Here is a 19,685-nt window from a genome sequence, read left to right as displayed (position 1 = left end):
GGAGGGAAGGAGGAGAGAGAGAGAAGGTAGAGGTGAAGAGAAGTAGGGGAGGGGGGCAGATGTGTATGTCATATATTTTAAATAACTGTAAAGCTATTGGACTCTGTTTTATGTACTTTAACTTTTATTTGATACGTTATTGCTGTTGTTTGTGTGCCTCTGTACTGTATCTGTAAGTGCTTTTGCAACACTTGTGTGATCCTGCCGTGCCAATAAAGCTCATTTTGAATTTGAGAGAGAAGGCGGGGAGGAGAGCTGGAGAGAGAAAGGGGGAGGGGGGAGTTGAAGAGAAGGACAGAAAGAGGGGGGAGAGGGAGAGAGCGAGGGAGAGGGAGGGGAGCTGGTCTGCTGTCCACTTAATACGCTGGACTCTACAATCAGGGCCTTTATCATACATTTGTTCAGTGTTGCGCTGTTCAGCTCGGCAAGCTGCAAAATAACCTTAGATAAAATAATCTTTAAAAGGCAAGGATAGTATTACTTAGAAGCAAACAATATTAAAATAATGTACAGGGATTTGAAAAACATACAGAACTGCAGGACCCAAGTGGGTTAATTAGTTGTAGTTATTCCAATCCTATCCAGGACCTCCCATCGAACCTTTACCACAGATCATGTGATCTTCAGTAATCTGACATCCCCTATAGACACACCAGCTGGGTTCCCGCTTGAGCTGTCAGGAGCAGATGCCAATATAGTTGCACCTGAGTGCGTTAGAGACTGTCCAATCCAGGCGTGTTGCTTCCCTGTCCCACTGTAAGATCCCTAACGGTCTCTGTGATGTTTTTCTGTTGCAAAAAACACCCCATGGATACAACCAAATACATAATACTGCAATCCAACATTAAACAGAGTTTTATATAGACATACAACTGTGACTATTCACATCTTATACCCTAAACCCTATATGTGAGCTCCATGCCTGCACTCCAATCATCTGTTATAACCTTAAAACAAATTAATGTATTGAATTCTATACATGAAAAAAGTTAGTTATTATTATGGTGGTGAGGTTGTCGTTGATTTTTGGTTGATCTGCCCAATGCTTTCATCCAAGGCGACTCAAAGTCAATAATATTACATCACATAAACTGGACGTGATTGTGCACCCTTGCTTTTGTAACTTATTATTATGATCAGAGAGAGTGCAATGCAACAGCCCGGCACTGCGAGGCGCCGTTTCGCTGCCTATGCCACGGCAATGAATACATTTAGCTGCAGAGTATACGAAAAACAATTTAAATGTGTGATATTAAGAAGATTTGGGGATTGTGGCGAGTTTGCGGCTAGTTTCGGGACCAGGGCGCAGCGGGACGCAGGGACACGGTGAGCGGGGAGCCTCTGGACGGGCCGAGCATTGACAGGTGGTGGAGCTTTTTTTTGGTTGGGGAGACAAAACCGCCGATAATAACCGTTTACGGGGGAAATAGATGTCCGGGATTTAAACTTCGGCTCCTGCGGGGGGAAAAGTTTGCAAATGCGGCGTGGGATGACAACTTCCGCGGCGCAGGCGTAGATGGGCAGCGGCGGCGGCGCCACACCGTTATTCCAGCCCTTTTGCCCCGCTTGAACTTTCTGATTTCGCCTCCATGGAGGTATTTGCAATGGAAACCAACTAATCTGCCAACTTGCTCCACGTCTCACGTCGGCACCGCGGGCTTCTCCCCAACCCCCACCCCCTGCACGGCCGGCTCTCGCTTTACACGGCCCCCCGGCTCCAGCTTTTCCAGGAGCAAACATGCGATAGTGGGGGACCCGGGGAAAGAGGCGACAGTGTCCCGCCGTTCCCCGCGGTTTCGGCTCACTTTGGACCGAGCAGGTCGGCGGTGAGGCCTGCGGGTCGGGCTTTCACCGGGCTAGCGTGAGTGCGCCTCGCCGGCTTCGGGAGCGCAAAGGTCGGCGGCAGGGGCCTCAGCGAGCCCGCAGGCCCGGCCAGACGAGATGGAGCGGATGGAGGTGGACCAGTGCGCAGGCGCAGCGGCGGTCAGCGGGGGCGGGTCTCTGCGGCGGTCCAACAGCGCCCCCATGATCACCGGTGTCAGGTGAGGGAACTGCAGCTCCTGTAGAGAGACTTGTTTGAATCTTAAGACAAAACTTCAGCCAAATCAAAGTATATTAATTATACCCCCTCTCTCTCTCTCTCTCTCAGTGATGGGGCCGCAGTGTTCAGCTCCAGCTCCTCAGCTCGTTACAGGAGGAGCAGTGTGTCTGTCAACCTCAGCTGTCCAGGACTGGTCTGTCCATTTGTCTCCCCGTCTCTTACTACTTGCCTGTCTGCCTTACTCACTTATTGTCTGTCTGTCTATCATTCTGGGTGTCGCTCCGTGTCAGTCTGTCTGATGCCTGATTCAGCTAGAGTCCGAGAGCCAATCACATGTCTTCTTCTCCTAGGCCCTCCCCTTATCGCCATTCCCATTGGCCAGCGGACGCCTGGAGCACCCAAAACAGGTGAGTGAGTGAGAGCGAGAGAGAGAGAGAGAGAGAGAGTGTGGTTATAGTGCATGTATAAGCGATCATTGTGTAAGTGTTGTGGATATGTTGTGTTGGTGTGGATAGGGCAGACAGTGGTAGTGTGAAGAAAATGTCCCTTTCTCTTTCTCTCTCTCCATTTCTGTCTCTGTGCTGATGGTCTCTGTGTTTCTCAGGATGAAGGCATGGACCTGACCTGCAGAGGGAACACAAACAGACAGAGGTGAGTCCCTGACAGACTGACTGACTGATACACTGACTGACTGACTGATTGACTGACACATTGACTGACTGACAGACTGACTGATACACTGACTGACACACTAACTGACTGACTGACGCACTGACTGATACACTGACACACTGACTGACTGACTGACACACTGACTGATACACTGACTGATACATTGATACACTTACTGACACACTGACTGACTGACTGATACATTGATACACTGACTGACACACACACTGACTGACTGACACACTGACTGACTGACTGACACAGACTGACACAGACTGACTGACTGACACACTGACTGATACATTGATACACTGACTGACACACACACTGACTGACTGACACACTGACTGACTGACTGACACAGACTGACACAGACTGACTGACTGACACACTGACTGATACATTGATACACTGACTGACACACTGACTGACACTCACTGACTGACTGACTGATACACTGACTGACACACTGTCTGACTGACACAAAATATATATATGAAATTAAAAAAAAAAAAATTGTGTCTCTCTCTCTCTCTCTCTCTCTCTCTCCCCTCAGACTGGCCCCGGCCCCCCCTGACTGTCACTGGGACGACCACATCACACTGGTGAGCCCCCACACCCCATCACCCATGAGTTAAAAGCCTTTAATTAGTCACTAACGAGACACACTGATCACATTTCCAAGGGCAATCAGAGGGAATCAATGGACTTTTTCTATTGATGGGCTTTGTAGTCAGTCAGTGTGTCAGTCAGTTTGTCAGTGTGTCAGTCAGTCAGTCAAACCTTTTGTGTGTCACTCACTCTCTCTCCCCCTCTAGGATATCCACTCTCTGGACAGCGGTGTCACACCTAATTCCTCCCCCAGCCCAACGAGAAGATTCAGAAAGTAAGTTCCCACTGGCACAGTTTCACTTTGTTTTTCTTTTCAATAGTCCACACAGCACCGTCTCCGGTCCGGGCCCTGTAGTCCTATATAAGTAATAAATTCGAGGCTGTCTCGTGTTGCACTCTGCCTGTAATACACTGAACAGGACTTGACATTAATAGTGTGGTTCCTGTGTCATTCAGCAGGGGGAGTGTCAGTCCAGCCGTGCGGTGGCCAGCCCTCCCTCCACTGAAGAGGAAAGGTCTGTCTCCCTCTCCCTCTCCCTCTCTCTCTCTGTATTCTTCTCCCTCATTCCTAAATCTGTTTAAACTGTGTGTCTATACATTTCTTCTTCTCCTGATGATGATGATGATGTCGATGATATGTCTCTCAGGTGGAGTGGAGTCTGATGCCCCCCCAAAGAAGCTGTTTGTTGCTGGAGTAACTGACACCCCCCACCTTCCTGGCTACACTGTGAGGTAAGACACACACACACACACACACACACACTGTACTGACACACATAAACACTTCACACACACTGTACTGGTGTACTGACACACACACACACACAAACACACTACTGACACACACACACACACAAACACACTACTGACACACACACACACACAAACACACTACTGACACACACACACACTGTACTGACACACACACACACACACACACACTGTACTGACACACATAAACACTTCACACACACTGTACTGGTGTACTGACACACACACACACACAAACACACTACTGACACACACACACACACAAACACACTACTGACACACACAAACACTGTACTGACACACACACACACACACACACACACACACACACACACACACTGTACTGACACACATAAACACCTCACACACACTGTACTGGTGTACTGACACACACACACACAGACACCACTCAGTTTGCAGACAGACAGTGTGCTCGGGACTACATAACTAACATAACCTCTCTCTCTCTCTCTCTCGCTCAGTGTCTCTCCTGCAGACTCTCCTCCAGAGGGGGTGTCTGGCTGTGCCCCCCCCCAGGGCAGCCCCCTCTCTCTGGCTGTCAGCCTGCCCTCGCCCCCGCCCTTCACCTCCCAGCACCAATCACGGCTCGGGATGCCTCACCAGCCCAGCCAATGAGAGCCCGGGACGAGGAGGACACTAGCCCAGCCAATCAGGAGGGAGGAGCAGGCGGGTGGCTCTGGAGGGAAGGATGCCCGCCAAGCCAAGCCAAGCCAAGCCAATCACAAAGAAGCAGTTTGGGATCCTAAGCCAATCAGGGGGAAGGCAGCGAACCTTGAAACCCCACCCTCCCTCGTCCCTCAGCCAATCACAGACCTGGGTGTGTCGCCAAAACGGAGCGAGGAAGAGAAAGGGACTCAGCCAATCACAGACCAGGAAGGAAAAGCGTTCGGCCAATCAAATGGAGGACAGACCCAGGAGCTGCTCGATGGGGGCGGGAGGCAGGCGGGGAGAGGAGCCTATCGGAGGAAGGCTGATGGGACAGTTGTGTAATTCCAAAGAAGGAGCAGTGTGGGGTGTCACTTCGGGACTCTTGGTCAAGAAAAGAGCGAGCGAGAGAGAGTGAAAGAGGCAGGGAGGTAAAGATTGATGGAGGGAGAGAAAGAGGTACAGGGACTGTCTTCAATGTAGGACAGAGATGGACAGTCCCATTCCAACACACACACTCTTTAAGGCCGAAGCAAGTGACCCATTTGAGTTCTCTCACTCTCTCTCTCTCTCTCTCCTGTTCCGTACGCCGCGTCTCGAGCGGCCCCTGGCCCTGAACCGAGGGGATCGCGGGCGACATATCCGAGGATTACACTCACGGTGGTCCGGCCAGTGTTCCAGTCGCCTTCCCTTGCTGTATTACTCGAATTAGCTGATCCCTTCTATTATTCTCTTATTTTCATCGGGACGGACAGGCACCAGGGATCCCAGTTTGGATCTGAACTAGGATGGAGAGAGTTCGGTCCAGAGAACGTCTGACCTTTGGGTTTCTTTACCGCGGCACTCTGCACGTTGCTGGTACAGTACAGTACAGGATGGCACGGCCAGCCCGGTGAGCTGGGGCTGCGGGAAAATCGGGTCGGACCTTTGACTGTTACAATGCTATTTTAATAGCCATATGAAAACTGCCCACCCCACAGTACACTACAGTACATCGGTGTGCAGTTTCTACTGCGGGTGTCTTCGCTAATTGGCCCGGTCCAGTTCTTCCCGGGGATGTTCTGTCTCCGTGTCTGGGGTTGGGGACGCGGTGATGTAAGAGAAATTCCCCCTTATAATGGTGCCAATTTTAGCGACAGTTTTGTGGGGCAGTGGGACTGGGGAGGGAGATTATCAGACATGGGGGTGTGTGACAGTGAGTCAGATTCTCACTCCGGTTCTCTGACTGAGCTGGACTGGGCTGCTGCAGAGTCACTGACTGAACTGGACTGGACTGGACTGCTGCAGAGTCACTGACTGAACTGGACTGGAGTGGACTGCTGCAGAGTCACTGACTGAACTGGACTGGAGTGGACTGCTGCAGAGTCACTGACTGAACTGGACTGGACTGGGCTGCTGCAGAGTCACTGACTGAACTGGACTGGACTGGACTGCTGCAGAGTCACTGACTGAACTGGACTGGAGTGGACTGCTGCAGAGACACTGACTGGACTGGACTGCTGCAGAGTCACTGACTGGACTGGACTGGACTGCTGCAGAGTCACTGACTGGACTGGACTGGGCTGGACAGGACTGGACTGGACTGCTGCAGAGTCACTGACTAGACTACACTAGACTGCTGCATAGTCACTGACTGGACTGGACCAGACTGGACTGCTGCAGAATCCCTGACTGGACTGGACTAGACTGGACTGGACTGGACTGCTGCAGAGTCACTGACTGGACTAGACTAGACTGGACTGGACTGGACTGGACCAGACTGGACTGCTGCATAGTCACTGACTGGACTGGACTGGACTGGACTGCTGCATAGCCACTGACTGGACTGGACCAGACTGGACTGCTGCAGAGTCACTGACTGGACTAGACTAGACTGGACTGGACTGCTGCAGAATCACTGACTGGACTGGACTGAACTGGACCAGACTGGACTGCTGCAGAGTCACTGACTGGACTGGAGTGGACTGGACTGGACCAGACTGGACTGCTGCAGAGTCACTGACTGGATTGGACTGGACTGGACCAGACTGGACTGCTGCAGAGTCACTGACTGGACTAGACTAGACTGCTGCAGAGTCACTGAATGGCTCAGACTAGACTAGACTGGACTGGACTGGACTGCTGCAGAGTCACTGACTGGACTGGACTGCAGTGGACTGGACCAGACTGGGCTGCTGCAGAGTCACTGACTGGACAACAGGATCTAGAGTGGAAGTTGTTTGGCTTTCCATTGGCTAATCACTAGAATCCCTCCGAGGGACACAACCGCGTGGGATGATTTATTTTCTTCAATCAATGTTTTGTGGCAATTGGCAAGAGGGGTGGGGGGGGCAAGGTGGACGTTTGCCATTCCCTCCAACACGAGAAGGGCCGCCCACAGAGATGCAGGAAGTGATATCTCGGACCGGGCAGGGTCCAGTCAGATCCCAGCCTGCTTTGCTCTGCTAAGTATTTGGATTTTGTAAATAAAAAGATGGAGAGGAAAAGTAATGATTATAAAAATGAAACAAAGTAAGTATTTTTATGGATTTGTAAGATAAAAACACAACTATATTCATTCCTGCTTGTAAAATCGATACCGAGTGTCACGTTTTAGTGGAAAGCTAAAAAAAAATGTATACCTTTTAAATATATAAATATATATATAAAAAATAATAAAACTCACTGTATTGTATCCACTACTGACTACTGCCTATTATTGTTTGTTTTATTACATTTTGTGCAGAACATTCATAATTCATTATTATTATTTATTGTTATATTTATTTATTAGCAGCTGCCCTTACAATGACTGACAGACAATAAATATATTTCATAACACTCATTCAAATAATATATTACTGTGTCTGGCGTAGTTGGAGTAAATTATTAAGATCATCATCATAACACAATAAAATGTTATTACAGTTGTGCAGTCGTGCTGTACAGTGATACAAGCAGTGCACCATTGAAGGGGTCAAACGATGCAGCAACACAGCCTGGGAGACCACAGATTTCAATGGACAGTGCAAAGTTCACTCACACACACACACACACACACCTTGTCTACCCAGTTCAGGCAGCTAGGTTGAACAGTTTTCTCTCCCTGGGGCTGAATCAGGGTTTTAACCAACTCCTGACTGTGCATCACTGAGAAATGAGGATAGTTTAATACAAAATGTCAAATTAATACTGACTACAGTCGTGTGTATAAGAAGATTGACAATTGATAAAGTGACTAAATCACTCGGGGATTGGTCAGTTAGTAGAGAAATTCTCAGAATCAATAGGTTGTGATTATCTATCTTGTCATTAGTAGCAGTAGTAATTATCTTTATTTAAATGCTGCACTACATATTGTCGGTAAGAAATCCCTTCTCCAGTCTCACAGCAGCGCTGCAGTGCCGCGCAGTGTCCGCCAGGGTGCGCCCGTCCAGCCGCGGCTGCTCCGTCAGGAATTTGAAAAAAACAAAACAACAAGTTCCCTTCCCGTGCTGCACTGCGGCACAGATAACGGTCATTTTAATTAAACAAAAAATAAATAAAAATTCAGGAAGCGACGTTATGAGAAACGAGTGACCGGGTTAGCTGACCAGCCCGAAGACACGCTCGATGCCGCGGGCGAAAAAAATTTATGAGCCCTTTTATATTTTTTTTTTATTTTTTTTTGCGTGGCCAGTTCAGAGACTAGCCGGGGAGCCGCGCCTTTGGCGCCATTTTCAAACAGCAGCGCCTGGGAGCCCGAATGGTCTGAAAAACACAAAAAAGGGATTTAAATTATCTCCGCTTTCCTCCGGCCACAGCGTCTGGAAACCACGCCAGTATTTTTTATTATTTTATTCTGATTTTTTGAAGGCTGTGGGGAAGCTGTGGCTTAAAAAAAAAGGTAAGACATTAATTGCGCTTTTTATATAAAACAATTATAAAATGCATTTATTCTTTTTTAATGCATTGGATACATTTTGACATTATTTCAGTAACTGTAACAGACGGGGTTTGAGGGGCATTTCGTGAGACTGAAGCCCGTCTGTCCGTCGGCGCGTCTGTCCGTCCGGCTCCCCCGCCTGTCGTCCCTGGCCGGGTCCCGCAGACCCGCAGATAAACCGCCTCCACCTGATCTCGTCCCCGGCTGTGCGCCGGGCAGCCCCGGCTCTGCCTGCGTGTCTCCAGCCGCTGCGCCGTGTGTCGGCTGCTCAGTCCGGGCAGCTGCTGCTGACAGACCGGCACTCCTCCCGGACAGCGACCCTGCGCACCGCCCGCCCGGGGGCCACTCTGGGGCGCAGTCCGCCGCCGCCGCGCCGAGAGCGCCCCGCAGAAACACTGGACCCCCCGTCAGTGCATCCCTGCGCCCTCTGCCCCAGCCCAGTGCGACGTTTGAACTAAACGTTCAGCTGTATTTCTGTTCTTTACTACTAATATAAGTATTAGTTCTTAATCTTGGCAGACGCCTTTACCCGTCCAGGTACTGACAATTGGGAATCTGAAGAATAATGCTAAAAGTGTACTGGACAATCCACAAACAAAGTGACACATTTGAAGAATAAAAGTGCATATAGGCTATATATAAATATACACATACATAATATTTACTATATTATTTTATAGTTTGTAATACTTCATATGACTTGCTATACATATGTGTATATGTATAATATATGCTATTTTCTTGCGTGGAATTAAGCGAGATAATAGTATTAATAAACGTGTAATATGAATAACTGCTGCAATAATACATACCGCTCTATATGGATGTTTTGTGTCTATACATATACGCAATCACGGGCATATCTGTTAAATTTACGATTAAACAAAAGTCTGATAAATGTTAGTTCCGAGTCCCAAAGTTTGTATTTACAAACTTTACATTAAATAAACAGTGGGTGCTTTATTGCTCTGAACAGAAGCTCTCACGATTGAATTAAAATGATGTGCATTCTGCACTATTAAATTTATAACAACAAAAAATCAGACTACAAAAAAAGTATTTTTCGTTGCGTGTAAATGTAAGGCGTGGGAACGGCGCGCGTTACCTGCCTGCGCTCTCGCTTTTACGGCAGAAATCCTGACAAGTAATGTTGCAAGTTTAAAACATGAAGCTTCCTCGAATATTCAAATGATCAAATTATAAATAAATATAATAATGCGTAGCCTATTATTATATTGATAATTCGTATTAATATGTTCCGGTTATATATATATATATATATTATTAATACTACTACTGATAATAAAAACAACAGAGTATTAGTGACCACGTAGTTCCCTTTAGCAATAACGTTACTGTTTGTACTGTCTATATAGATTACATTATATCGATTAAATTATATAATTGATAGAACATAAGTATGCTAAATCACACAATCGAAATAGTTTAGGTACGAATACAATTATTATTATTATTATTATTATTATTATTATGTTTGTTGCTTGAGGAAATGTGGGATAGTTTGTATCTGAAAGTGTATAAATAAGATTTTACCTTTGAGCCAAAACGAAGATACCATAAAAACTTCCTTCCGTGATTTTCTTCAATTTATTTTGGTATAATTATAGTTAATTATCAAACGCAATCTTTACACATGATAATTCCTTTAAAATGTATGTAAATATAATAATATTAATATATTGTTGTTAATATCATTATCGTGTTATTAATAATTATGCAATATATTTATAATATAGCACTTTCACCACGGTGAAAGAAAACATTAATTTGTAAGCCGTAAAAACTGATGGCTTTAGATCAGTGAATTATTATGTTTGCCCTGGGCTTCCTAACTGCCCCAGTGCTATCTGCCCCTGACACAATTGCCCCACGGAGTCGGGCCGGCCGATCCCCTCACTCGCCGAATGCCCTCTGCGCTGTTATTAGCAGCACCGACCCTCTATGTTTAAACCTCCAGCTCTAGATCGGTCTTTGTAACATTGTTAGCTTAATATGTGCACTAAAAGGCCGAGTGTGGAAAGTGAACTTATATTCGCTGCATTTGCATGGCTCATTTGCAGTATTGCCGGCTCCCTGGTTCTGTTGTAACGCAGCAAGCTGGAGAGAAAGCGTTTTGAGATGAGCAGGGCCCGCGCCAGGGGGCGGCTATATGCGGTGTACGAAATGACTCGCCTGAGCTGAGGGGCGACCTGTCTGTCGTCTGCCACGAAGCTCTTGGTGAAAACTGTGGTGAGAGAAGAGAAGAGACGGGCTCCTTCGCTTAACTGTGCTCTCTGCAGCAGCAGAAACTGCCAACTCGAATAAAACCTAAACATAAAAAAACAGAACATCAATTATATACATATATATAGTGTCAAGTATATGTAGGACTTTTAAAATCGCCACATTAAAACAAGACATGCCTTCACTGATAGCTGTAGTGGCAGAAAAATAGTTGAAATTGTAACAATGATATAAATTATTTGGGAAGATACATAATTATTATTATTATGATATAGGGACCTGTTAAAACATGAGTATAATGTGACTTCTTATCATATTATTATGTGTCAGTCAGCGCGTTTCCTGCACCCCCCTTAGCTCACGAGTCCTGTATTTTAATGGGTTAGATTGGTCTAAATTGTGTGTGTGCTTTGCCCGGCCGCGACCCTCCTGACTGGGCGGAGATCTGTCTTCGCATTTCCTCGTCTATTCCTTTTCCATCCCGTTAATTCTAGGCGGTTTCCACTCAGTTGTTGTTTAGCATGGCATCTTACATGGCAGTTACCACAATCAGTTCACACAGGAAATAACAGAAACGGTCAAAGGAAGTACATTAGGCACAGTGGACATAAAAGCACAGACTCGTTGAGACAGAAGGAGAGAGATAATATCTGGGGGTCAGGCCTACTGGTTCCCCCTCTCCCGGCGGTGTAACGAACAGATAGTTTTAAAAATGAAGGTAACAAAGTCCCTTTATGGCAGGGGATATCGTTCAGGTTCTCTCTCCTTAAAAGTAAATTATATATATTTGCATTTAGATAAGGGACTGTGCGAGAGTTAAGAGGGAAGGTGTGGTGTGGTTTTTCTGTCTGTCACAAAACAAGTTAATTCACTAAAATAGTGAAGAGATGTATTTCACGGTAAGGTGTTCTATGATGTCAAATCGCTCACTAATTAATCGTCACAGTTCCTGCGCACCAGTGGCCCCGCTTAGCCGGTAACATTGTAACGATAAAGTGTACTGGGGACAATATGCTGTCAAAAACGCCATACATGCACACAATATTACATTTCTACAACCAGATTTTAAACGAAAAACAGTATTCCCAAATAAGCAACCTAGAGACAATTATATTTGTTTTAATGAACCGCATAACAACATGTACTGTATGCATGCAAAACCATCCAAATGCGCATTGATTTTAACTGAAACCCCAGGGATCTGCGTCACAATCAGAAGGCATTACTAACCTTTCTGCAAAGTTTTTATTCTCAGCATATTCTCGTAAAACGTAAACTTTATATATATATATATATATACACCAGCGAGTAACAGAATATTTTTAATTGACCTTTGTTAACGTAAAGCAGGACCGTGAAAGATTTTTGTGACACTTTCTGACTGGTCATGTTATCATGAGGAACAGCAGGTAGATGGTAAAAGTGTAATGAAAATAGCCTATTGAATGATTAATTATATTAAAATAGCCAACGGTCAAACACAAGTCATAAGTATAATTCTTATAATTGTAAGCTCGGTATTTGTGACGGTTAATTATTGCTTGTGCGCGTTGATACGTCACTGCCCTTAGAGTTCAAAGGTCAAAGAGACGTCAATCCAGAAGAGGTCAGTGCGATCATGCCGTTGTAGTGTTCAGTTAAGGCTACTGTACACTTACCTTATGATATACTGACAAAAATAATTTGAAACCTTCTTTTAAACTAAAGTTATATCAATGCTTTGTCAGCCTACTCCTTTTTTGGTGTTTGTCTTTCTGGTGGCGGTCGCTGACGTCACAGATTTGTCGATCGTCACAGTGTAGCGGGGATAAGACCTGCGTGGCACGTTAGAGCCCCGCCCGTTTCTAACGCACATGACGTCGCCCGTATGCGAATGACGTCATGGCAACGCAGTGAAACACACCTGAGCCTCGTTTCTTAGGCTTAAAACCTGCTTACAATTTAGCGTCAGAACCCCATCAGCCCAAATTATGTTATGATTAATTTGATTTAAACGCGGTAGGGGTCTTAACAATCATAGGCAAGAACACATGAACACTTTTATTTACACTAAAGACTCGTTATCAGGAAAGAAATGAAGGAGAGCAAAGAGTTTTGAGTGAGAGAGAAAAAGGTGGGGATTTTGATAATGTGCAACAACCAAACTGAGTAAAACTGAGTTAATAAAAGTTTTCCGTGGCATGCTCTGTACTACCTAATATGGGAATCGGACTTTTATAATGCAAGGTTATATATTTATATTGCATTTTGACTAGATGACAATATATGACTGTTTCCATTTGGACCCTTTACGCTTTGCGTCTGGTGTGTGTGGTGTTAGTTAGCAAGGGCCCCAGTACACTATGTGGTGTCAGGGTGTGGGGGCTCAATGCATTGGACAAATGCTATTACTGTGTCACCAGAAGACAATACGCCAGCCCTCTGTGTGATTTAAAATGAATGCTTAGTAATAGTAGTCATAATACCATTCAGTCAAATATCACTATTATGGCATTCTTTAATTTTTAGGATTTGGTCGTTTTTGGGGACAGTTGCCAGCATTTTAAATGTGTCAAATAAAAGTTTAATTGTAATAATAATAATGATTATAACTGTAGCTGCAAAATAGATAATAAAAATAATAATAAAAAAGTGTTTTCCTGTATTGGTCAGATAGTAACAAAAAAACTGTGAAGGCCACTAACTTTAAGTGGTTTTAAAGCAATTATTCATAAAAATAATAGAAATGTAAAAAAATGAAATGCTTTTGAATTTATGATCATGAGGATTATTGTTATACTTTTAATAGACAACCAAAGGCCTCACCCTCAGTGTATTGGTTTCCGAAACAACTTTTAAACACTACTGGGGTCCGGAGGCCTGTGAGGGCCAATGGGGGACTGAGCCCTCATTAATCTCGTTCACCAGAGACCCACAGTGCTGATCAGCACTTGCCACCGAAGTCACCTTTGTGGTGATGGTCACCCCGACGGGCACCAGCCTGGCGCCACTGTCCCTGAGCAACTGCACAGCCGCACAGAGCGTGAAAAAAAAGGCAGCAGGCGCTACAGGAGGAACTTGTGGAGTTGAGTTGCGCAGTCACCGACAGTGGCCATAGATCTGTGTGCGTGCGTGTGTGTGTGTGTGTGCCACTGCGCGTGCGTGCGTATGTCCGTATGTGTGTGTGTGTGTGTGTAAGCGAAAGTCTGCCCCCCCCCTCTCTCCCTCTCTCTCTCTCTCTCTCTCTCTCGGTAAACCTAACTGCCGAATGCTCTCAGCACATTCAACACTGCAGACGTCTGCCTGGGCCCGCTGGCCTCCCTGTGCAACGCCTATAAAAAACGCACCAGGCAGGGGGAAAAAAATGCAAGTGTAAAATAGTGTTAGAGGACAGCAGGGCTCGGCCCGGGCCCGGAGTGGGGCTGCGCGGATGACAAACACATGAAAGGGAGTTCAAAGCACTTTGAAGAGGCTGGGAGCAAGGGTATCCCCCTGCTACACCCCCCCACACCTCTTCCCCACCACCACCTCCACTGTTTTCACCCCCTTTCTTTCTGTCTTTCTCTTTCTTCTTTTTTCTTTTCTCCTCTTCTTCTAAGTGCTAATTGAATAGGAGCCAACACTAAGTCTCTCTCTCCCTCTCTCTCTCTCTGTGCAAGTGCTTCTGGATTTCCAGCGCACATCTGTGCGTGTATGTACGTGTGTCTGGAAATGAGAGAGAGGGAGAGAGAGACGTGAACTTTAGTTAATCTTTAGTTAATAAGAAACTTTACATTCTCTGCCTCCCCCCGCCACAAACGCACACACTCCACTTCCCCCCCAACTTCCCTCCCTCCCCCCCTCGCACAAACACAAACACTTCCACACAACAACAAACTCCCCTCACCCCCTTTTCTTCCCTCCTTCCCCCCCTCCTTTATTCTCCCTTTCCTTCTCTCTCTCTCCCTCTCCCTCCCTCCCTCGCCTCTCTCTCTCTCTCTCTCTCTCTCTCTCTCTCTCTCTCTCTCTCTCTCTCTCTCTCTCTCTCTCTCTCTCTCTCTCGCGCTGGCTGTTCGAGTGTGTTGGCAGGCGTACAAGAAAGCCGGAGAGTAAGGGCTATTAGTATTGGCGCAGCCCAGAAACACGAAGCCCCACTCATTAATTTTTTGCCCCCCGCAGGTGACAGCTGGAGCCCCCAAACTCCGCACCCATCTAAAGCGGGCCCGTGGGCAGCCCCCGATTTTTTTTCAGATTTTTTGGGCCCCCCGAAAAGGTGCAATTTAATTGTAGAAAGTGATACTGGGAGAATGAAGCTACAGCCCTCCCTGCATGCCTACCAAATACTTAAGTCAGCTTCGCTACCTCGGCAAAAGAGAGGCAGCACAGCACGGGATTCATATTTTCTGGAGGTGAATAGGGGGGGGGGGGGTCGGGGGGGCGGCTTGGGGGTGTCGAGAGAGGGTTTTGGGGGGTAAATCTGGGGGATCCGACCCCTCCTTAATCGGGGGGTAGGAGACACTACCAGATCGAGAGGGGACTCCCTTCTGATGAATTTAGGTTGGAAAGCCCCATTGTGTGGTGGTTTTAAGTCTGAAGAGAAAAAACTCCTTTTATTTTCTTTCTTGTTTGCATTTGTTCTTTTTTTTTTCCTTTCTTTTTTCTGGTTCCTCTGACTGAAATGTGCAGTTTAGTTGTGTGTTTTTTCTTTGGGTGCACTGTTTGTTTGACCTGACTTTTAAAATTGAATTTATTATTTTTCTGTTATTCATTTTGGTTGTGATTATCATGATATATTTTTTCAAATCGACCGAGGCATCTATTGTTGGGGTTTTCTCGCGGAGGGGTTTGGGGAACAGCAGTTGTGTGTGTGTGTGTGTGTGTGTTTTTTTGCTTTTGTTTGTTTGTTGTTTTCTTTCCCTTTTTTGTGGTCCTGCATTCGCCACTGTGTGTGTTTTTGTTTTAGTTGGGGTGTGCGAGGCAGAAGTAGGTGTGATCCTAGTTAATAATGTGCAATCCAAGGCCTTCCGAATTAAGGATTATTAATTATTATTTTTATTTTCCATTAACAAAAATATTTGTGCTTCTGTTTTTTTTTTTATGAGATGTTCTGCTGTTTGGGGGCTCTGTGTGTAGCTGGTTGTGGTTGTGTGGGACTGTTGGAGGATTCTCACAGTGTAGTAGTTCGCATTTCCAGTATTGTAGTATTATTTTATTGTTGTTATTAGTCTGCGAATGTGTGAGATTGTTATTCTGACTTGGAGGTAAGTGGGTCTGTCTTTTTGTTCGCAGTGAGCTTGGAGATGTCATACATGTGGAAGGCCAGTATATGTGGAGTTGATGCATCTACGTCTCTCCCTCTCTCTCTCTCTCTCTCTCTCTCACTCCCTCTCTTTTCGGTTTTTCTTTTTTGTGTGTGTGTGCGTTCCTGATTGAGGCTGGTTCTTGTGCTAATAAGCCCTGTTTGTACGTCGCCTGCCTACTGGGTTGCTGATGTAATCTTTAAGGCCAAATTATTTTAGCTGCAAACGTTATCAAGCTAATTTCGCCCCCGATCTGTGTGCTATCTTTATACGTGTGTGTGTGTGTATGTGTGTGTGTATGTGTGTGAAGGAGGAGGCTCTGTTTATTAATGTGCCTGTTTGTTGTGTGTTACAAATGCACAAATGATGTTGAATTCGATCTGTTTCTATTCTTCAGCTCGTTTGAAGCCTGTTATTTTATTGGCACTTTGTTTACAGACCTTTAGTGTGGGGATATTTGGGGATTTGATGTCGTTTCTGTGTGCTGTCGTATGTGGTGTGCAAATGCTTATTTCTATCACTACTGTTTGGAGGGAGGCGGGGGGGCGGTTTGTCTTTTAGAAAATACAATAATTTTCAAATCTTTCTCTTAAATTCGGTTCCTGTAAAAAAATCGTCAATACAAACCGTCCGATGGACTTATTTTGGTGGTGTGGTGTGTTAGATTGTGCCTGGTGAGAGGAAATTCTGTTTTTAGTTGTTGTTTACACCACGTCGGGTGTGGTGTCTTTAAGGGAACTATCTAAAAGCAGCTAGCTGGATTTATTTATGCTTTTACCCACTAAAAATCAAATAGAGTTAAATAAAAAATATGTAATTTGTAATATATTTATGTTTTGTTACCAGTTGAATTAACCCTTTCCCGTTTTGGCTCGAAATCAGGTTTTAAAAACAGCCCTGAAATTGTAGGCCTTGAATTTATTTATTTATCTGGTTATTTTTGCCACGTCACATATTTGTGTGTGTGTGTGTGTGTGTGTGTGTGTGTGGGTGTGTGTGTGTTACCTTGCGTGGTTGTGGCGTGGGTGCATGAGAGGAGCGGGGTGCTGTTCAGGGCCCAGCGTTGCGCAGTCGGTGAGTGTGACTGTTATTGTCCAGTCTAGCATTGTGGGCGAGTTGTGTACAGGGCTGTGTGTGTGTGTGTGTGTGTGTGTGAGTGTTGTCTGTGGCCTAGCTCTCGAGCTAGCACGCCATTTTATTAACTGCCTGCTCCTGGGAGCCCTTCCAGATTAGCACTCTCTCTCTCTCTGCCTCTCGGTGAGTGTCTGACAGGTCCCGTACGAACGAGGGCCAGCGTCCATTCCTGTTAGTTAACTGGTCCTCTTCCCAATCTGTCTGACCTACATGCCCCGTTTCGTATGCAGACGTGTACAGATCCGGTCTCTGCCATATAAGGCTTGTGTCAGGGGTGCGAATAAATACATTATCTCTCTTAATCCTCGTTTTCATATTTGTGTGGAGGTGTATAGTGTATTTTTATGAGAACTGTACCTGCCTATGAATGTATATATCAGTTATTGATTGTATTGTAATTTTTTAAGTTGTTATTGAGCCTTGTGGTGTATAAGTGACCTGGTGCTCAGTCATTGGTCAGGTCACCTACAGCAGGTCAGCAAAAATACAGCCACGGCAGCAAAAGGGTGCACCACCATTGGCTTTGAAACACAACAGGTTTGCCGTATCAATAATAGATAGGGGACGGTGTAATTAATCCGTGGCTTCTCACCGCCGCAGGGATGGACAGCTGTGGGGGTCCGGGCTGCTCTTCCTCAATGGACCCTCAGGTTAGACACTGCCTACTCACTCAGCCGGCCACACACCAGGCCTCAATTAGCTCAGTTCGTTTACTTTAATTGTGTGGGTTTTAAAAATGTATATTTAGTGTGTATGTGTGTGTGAATGAGTGTGTGTGTAATTTATAAATACAAATAGTAATAAAGTAAATGATATATAGATACATAGACTAGATTGTATTATTATTATCATTATTATTATTAATTGGTCTGAATCATTTAATTGGACTTGGTTGCCTTCACACATTTTTGTTACAATCTGACAAACCTAGGATAACATGTATATTGTGTTTGTGTGTGTAAAAATACAAGTAAAAAAATACATGTATATATATTGACACACACTGTACATATATTTATACACTGACATATTTATGGGTATGTGTGTGAAATAATAAATGTAAATGTATATTATATGTATGTATTTATATGCAGTGTGATTGTGTGTGGAATCAAACTCAAAGTAAGTGGGATATTTATTGATTAGCTTATGAAGTGACCTGTATTTTCAGTAGTGTGTGTTTGTGTATTAACCTACTTCACTAGTATGCTTCATAGGTATGTACTTAACATTTTTTTTTTTTTTTTAATATATATATATATATCATACTTTAAATCAGGGGTGTCTGTCTCGGGGTCCTTGGGGGCCGCAGTGTCTGCTGGTCCAGCAGGAGATCCCAATTACTTCATTAATATAATTATTTACTCAGGTAGGCTTATTTAAAACTTTCCTATTTTACTTTTATAGCTGATACCTTACAATGTGTTGATGACTCAAAACACTGAACCCACAGAACATTCCACAGTCTGGAGAGAATTCAATTATTCAACCTAATTGATTAATTAGACCAATTAAGGAGCCAAGAGTTTACATACAGATATACAGATTTATAAACGTGGTGTTGGTCCGGAGGGAAGCTGGATTACACAAATGCTAACGATGTATTATATCTTGGTGCCGATCTGGTAGGCTGGTGTGTGAGTGTTGTGTGGGTGGATTACTACTGGAACAGCCCCCCCCCCCCCAATCATAGTGAGGATTGTGCTTTGTATGAGAGAGTAGAGCTGTAGCAGTGGGGTACTGCATGTGTGTGTGTGAGAGAGAGGGAGTACTGGTGTATTTCTGGGGTCTGTGTAGTGATTTGTGTGCAAGAGTCTAGTGGTTTGTGTTTATGGTGATGGTGGTTGTGTGTATGTGCAGTGAGGTGAGTTTGTGGTGTGTGTATGTGTAGTGATGTGTGTTTCAGCTGTTCTGCACCTCACTTGTGAGCAGAACCGTGTGATTTCAGTGACCCAGGCATGTGTCCTGAAGAGGGGCTTGGGGACGTTTAATTCTGTCCAGGCGCAAGGGGTGTATATATATATATATATATATACTCTAATTAATATCTTGCGTTATGGTTATTTATGGATTTTCATAGATTCTAGAGTGGGAAGCAGACTCCTTAGGGCGAAATAATATTTTAACTGTGATTTATATGTAAGTCTGCTATTAAATAAATAATAAGCATGTGTGTGTATAACAAGCAGAAACCAAAGTGTATGTATGCAGTATTTTATTTATTATTATTATTATTATTATTATTATTATTATTATTATTTATAATAATAGGTAATTTCTTCCAGGCTATTCATATTCACCAGGGAACTGTAAAGAGTAACAGTGTTGTCTGCTTATTGTACAGCAGCCAAAATATAGCCTAGACTACACAATACAACTCTTG

At 44.9% G+C, this 19,685-nt stretch overlaps 1 protein-coding gene across 1 annotated transcript; it reads left to right on the top strand.

Annotated features, from left to right (window-relative positions):
- The first annotated feature begins 1,116 nt into the window (after positions 1-1,116).
- Positions 1,117-7,440, top strand: LOC136768454 (P2R1A-PPP2R2A-interacting phosphatase regulator 1). The gene is made up of 9 exons (XM_066722677.1): positions 1,117-2,042; positions 2,150-2,234; positions 2,392-2,448; positions 2,646-2,692; positions 3,270-3,318; positions 3,532-3,599; positions 3,782-3,840; positions 3,973-4,057; positions 4,579-7,440. Exons 1-9 carry the CDS (start codon positions 1,942-1,944, stop codon positions 4,730-4,732), a joined length of 705 nt encoding a protein of 234 aa, XP_066578774.1. The 5' UTR covers positions 1,117-1,941; the 3' UTR covers positions 4,733-7,440.
- The last annotated feature ends 12,245 nt before the right edge of the window (positions 7,441-19,685 follow it).

This window comes from Amia ocellicauda, chromosome 14 (assembly GCF_036373705.1).
Source record: "Amia ocellicauda isolate fAmiCal2 chromosome 14, fAmiCal2.hap1, whole genome shotgun sequence".
NCBI classification, from domain to species: domain Eukaryota; kingdom Metazoa; phylum Chordata; class Actinopteri; order Amiiformes; family Amiidae; genus Amia; species Amia ocellicauda.
Note: the sequence above shows the minus strand (reverse complement) of the source record. Positions and strands in the feature narration are given on the sequence as shown.

Excerpts from the sequence above, each read along its gene's own strand:
- LOC136768454 (XM_066722677.1), top strand. The coding sequence starts at position 1,942 with ATGGAGCGGATGGAGGTGGACCAGTGCGCAGGCGCAGCGGCGGTCAGC. Across the intron at positions 3,319-3,531 it reads GGGACGACCACATCACACTG|GATATCCACTCTCTGGACAG; the intron begins GTGAGCCCCCAC and ends CTCCCCCTCTAG. Across the intron at positions 3,600-3,781 it reads CCAACGAGAAGATTCAGAAA|CAGGGGGAGTGTCAGTCCAG; the intron begins GTAAGTTCCCAC and ends TGTGTCATTCAG.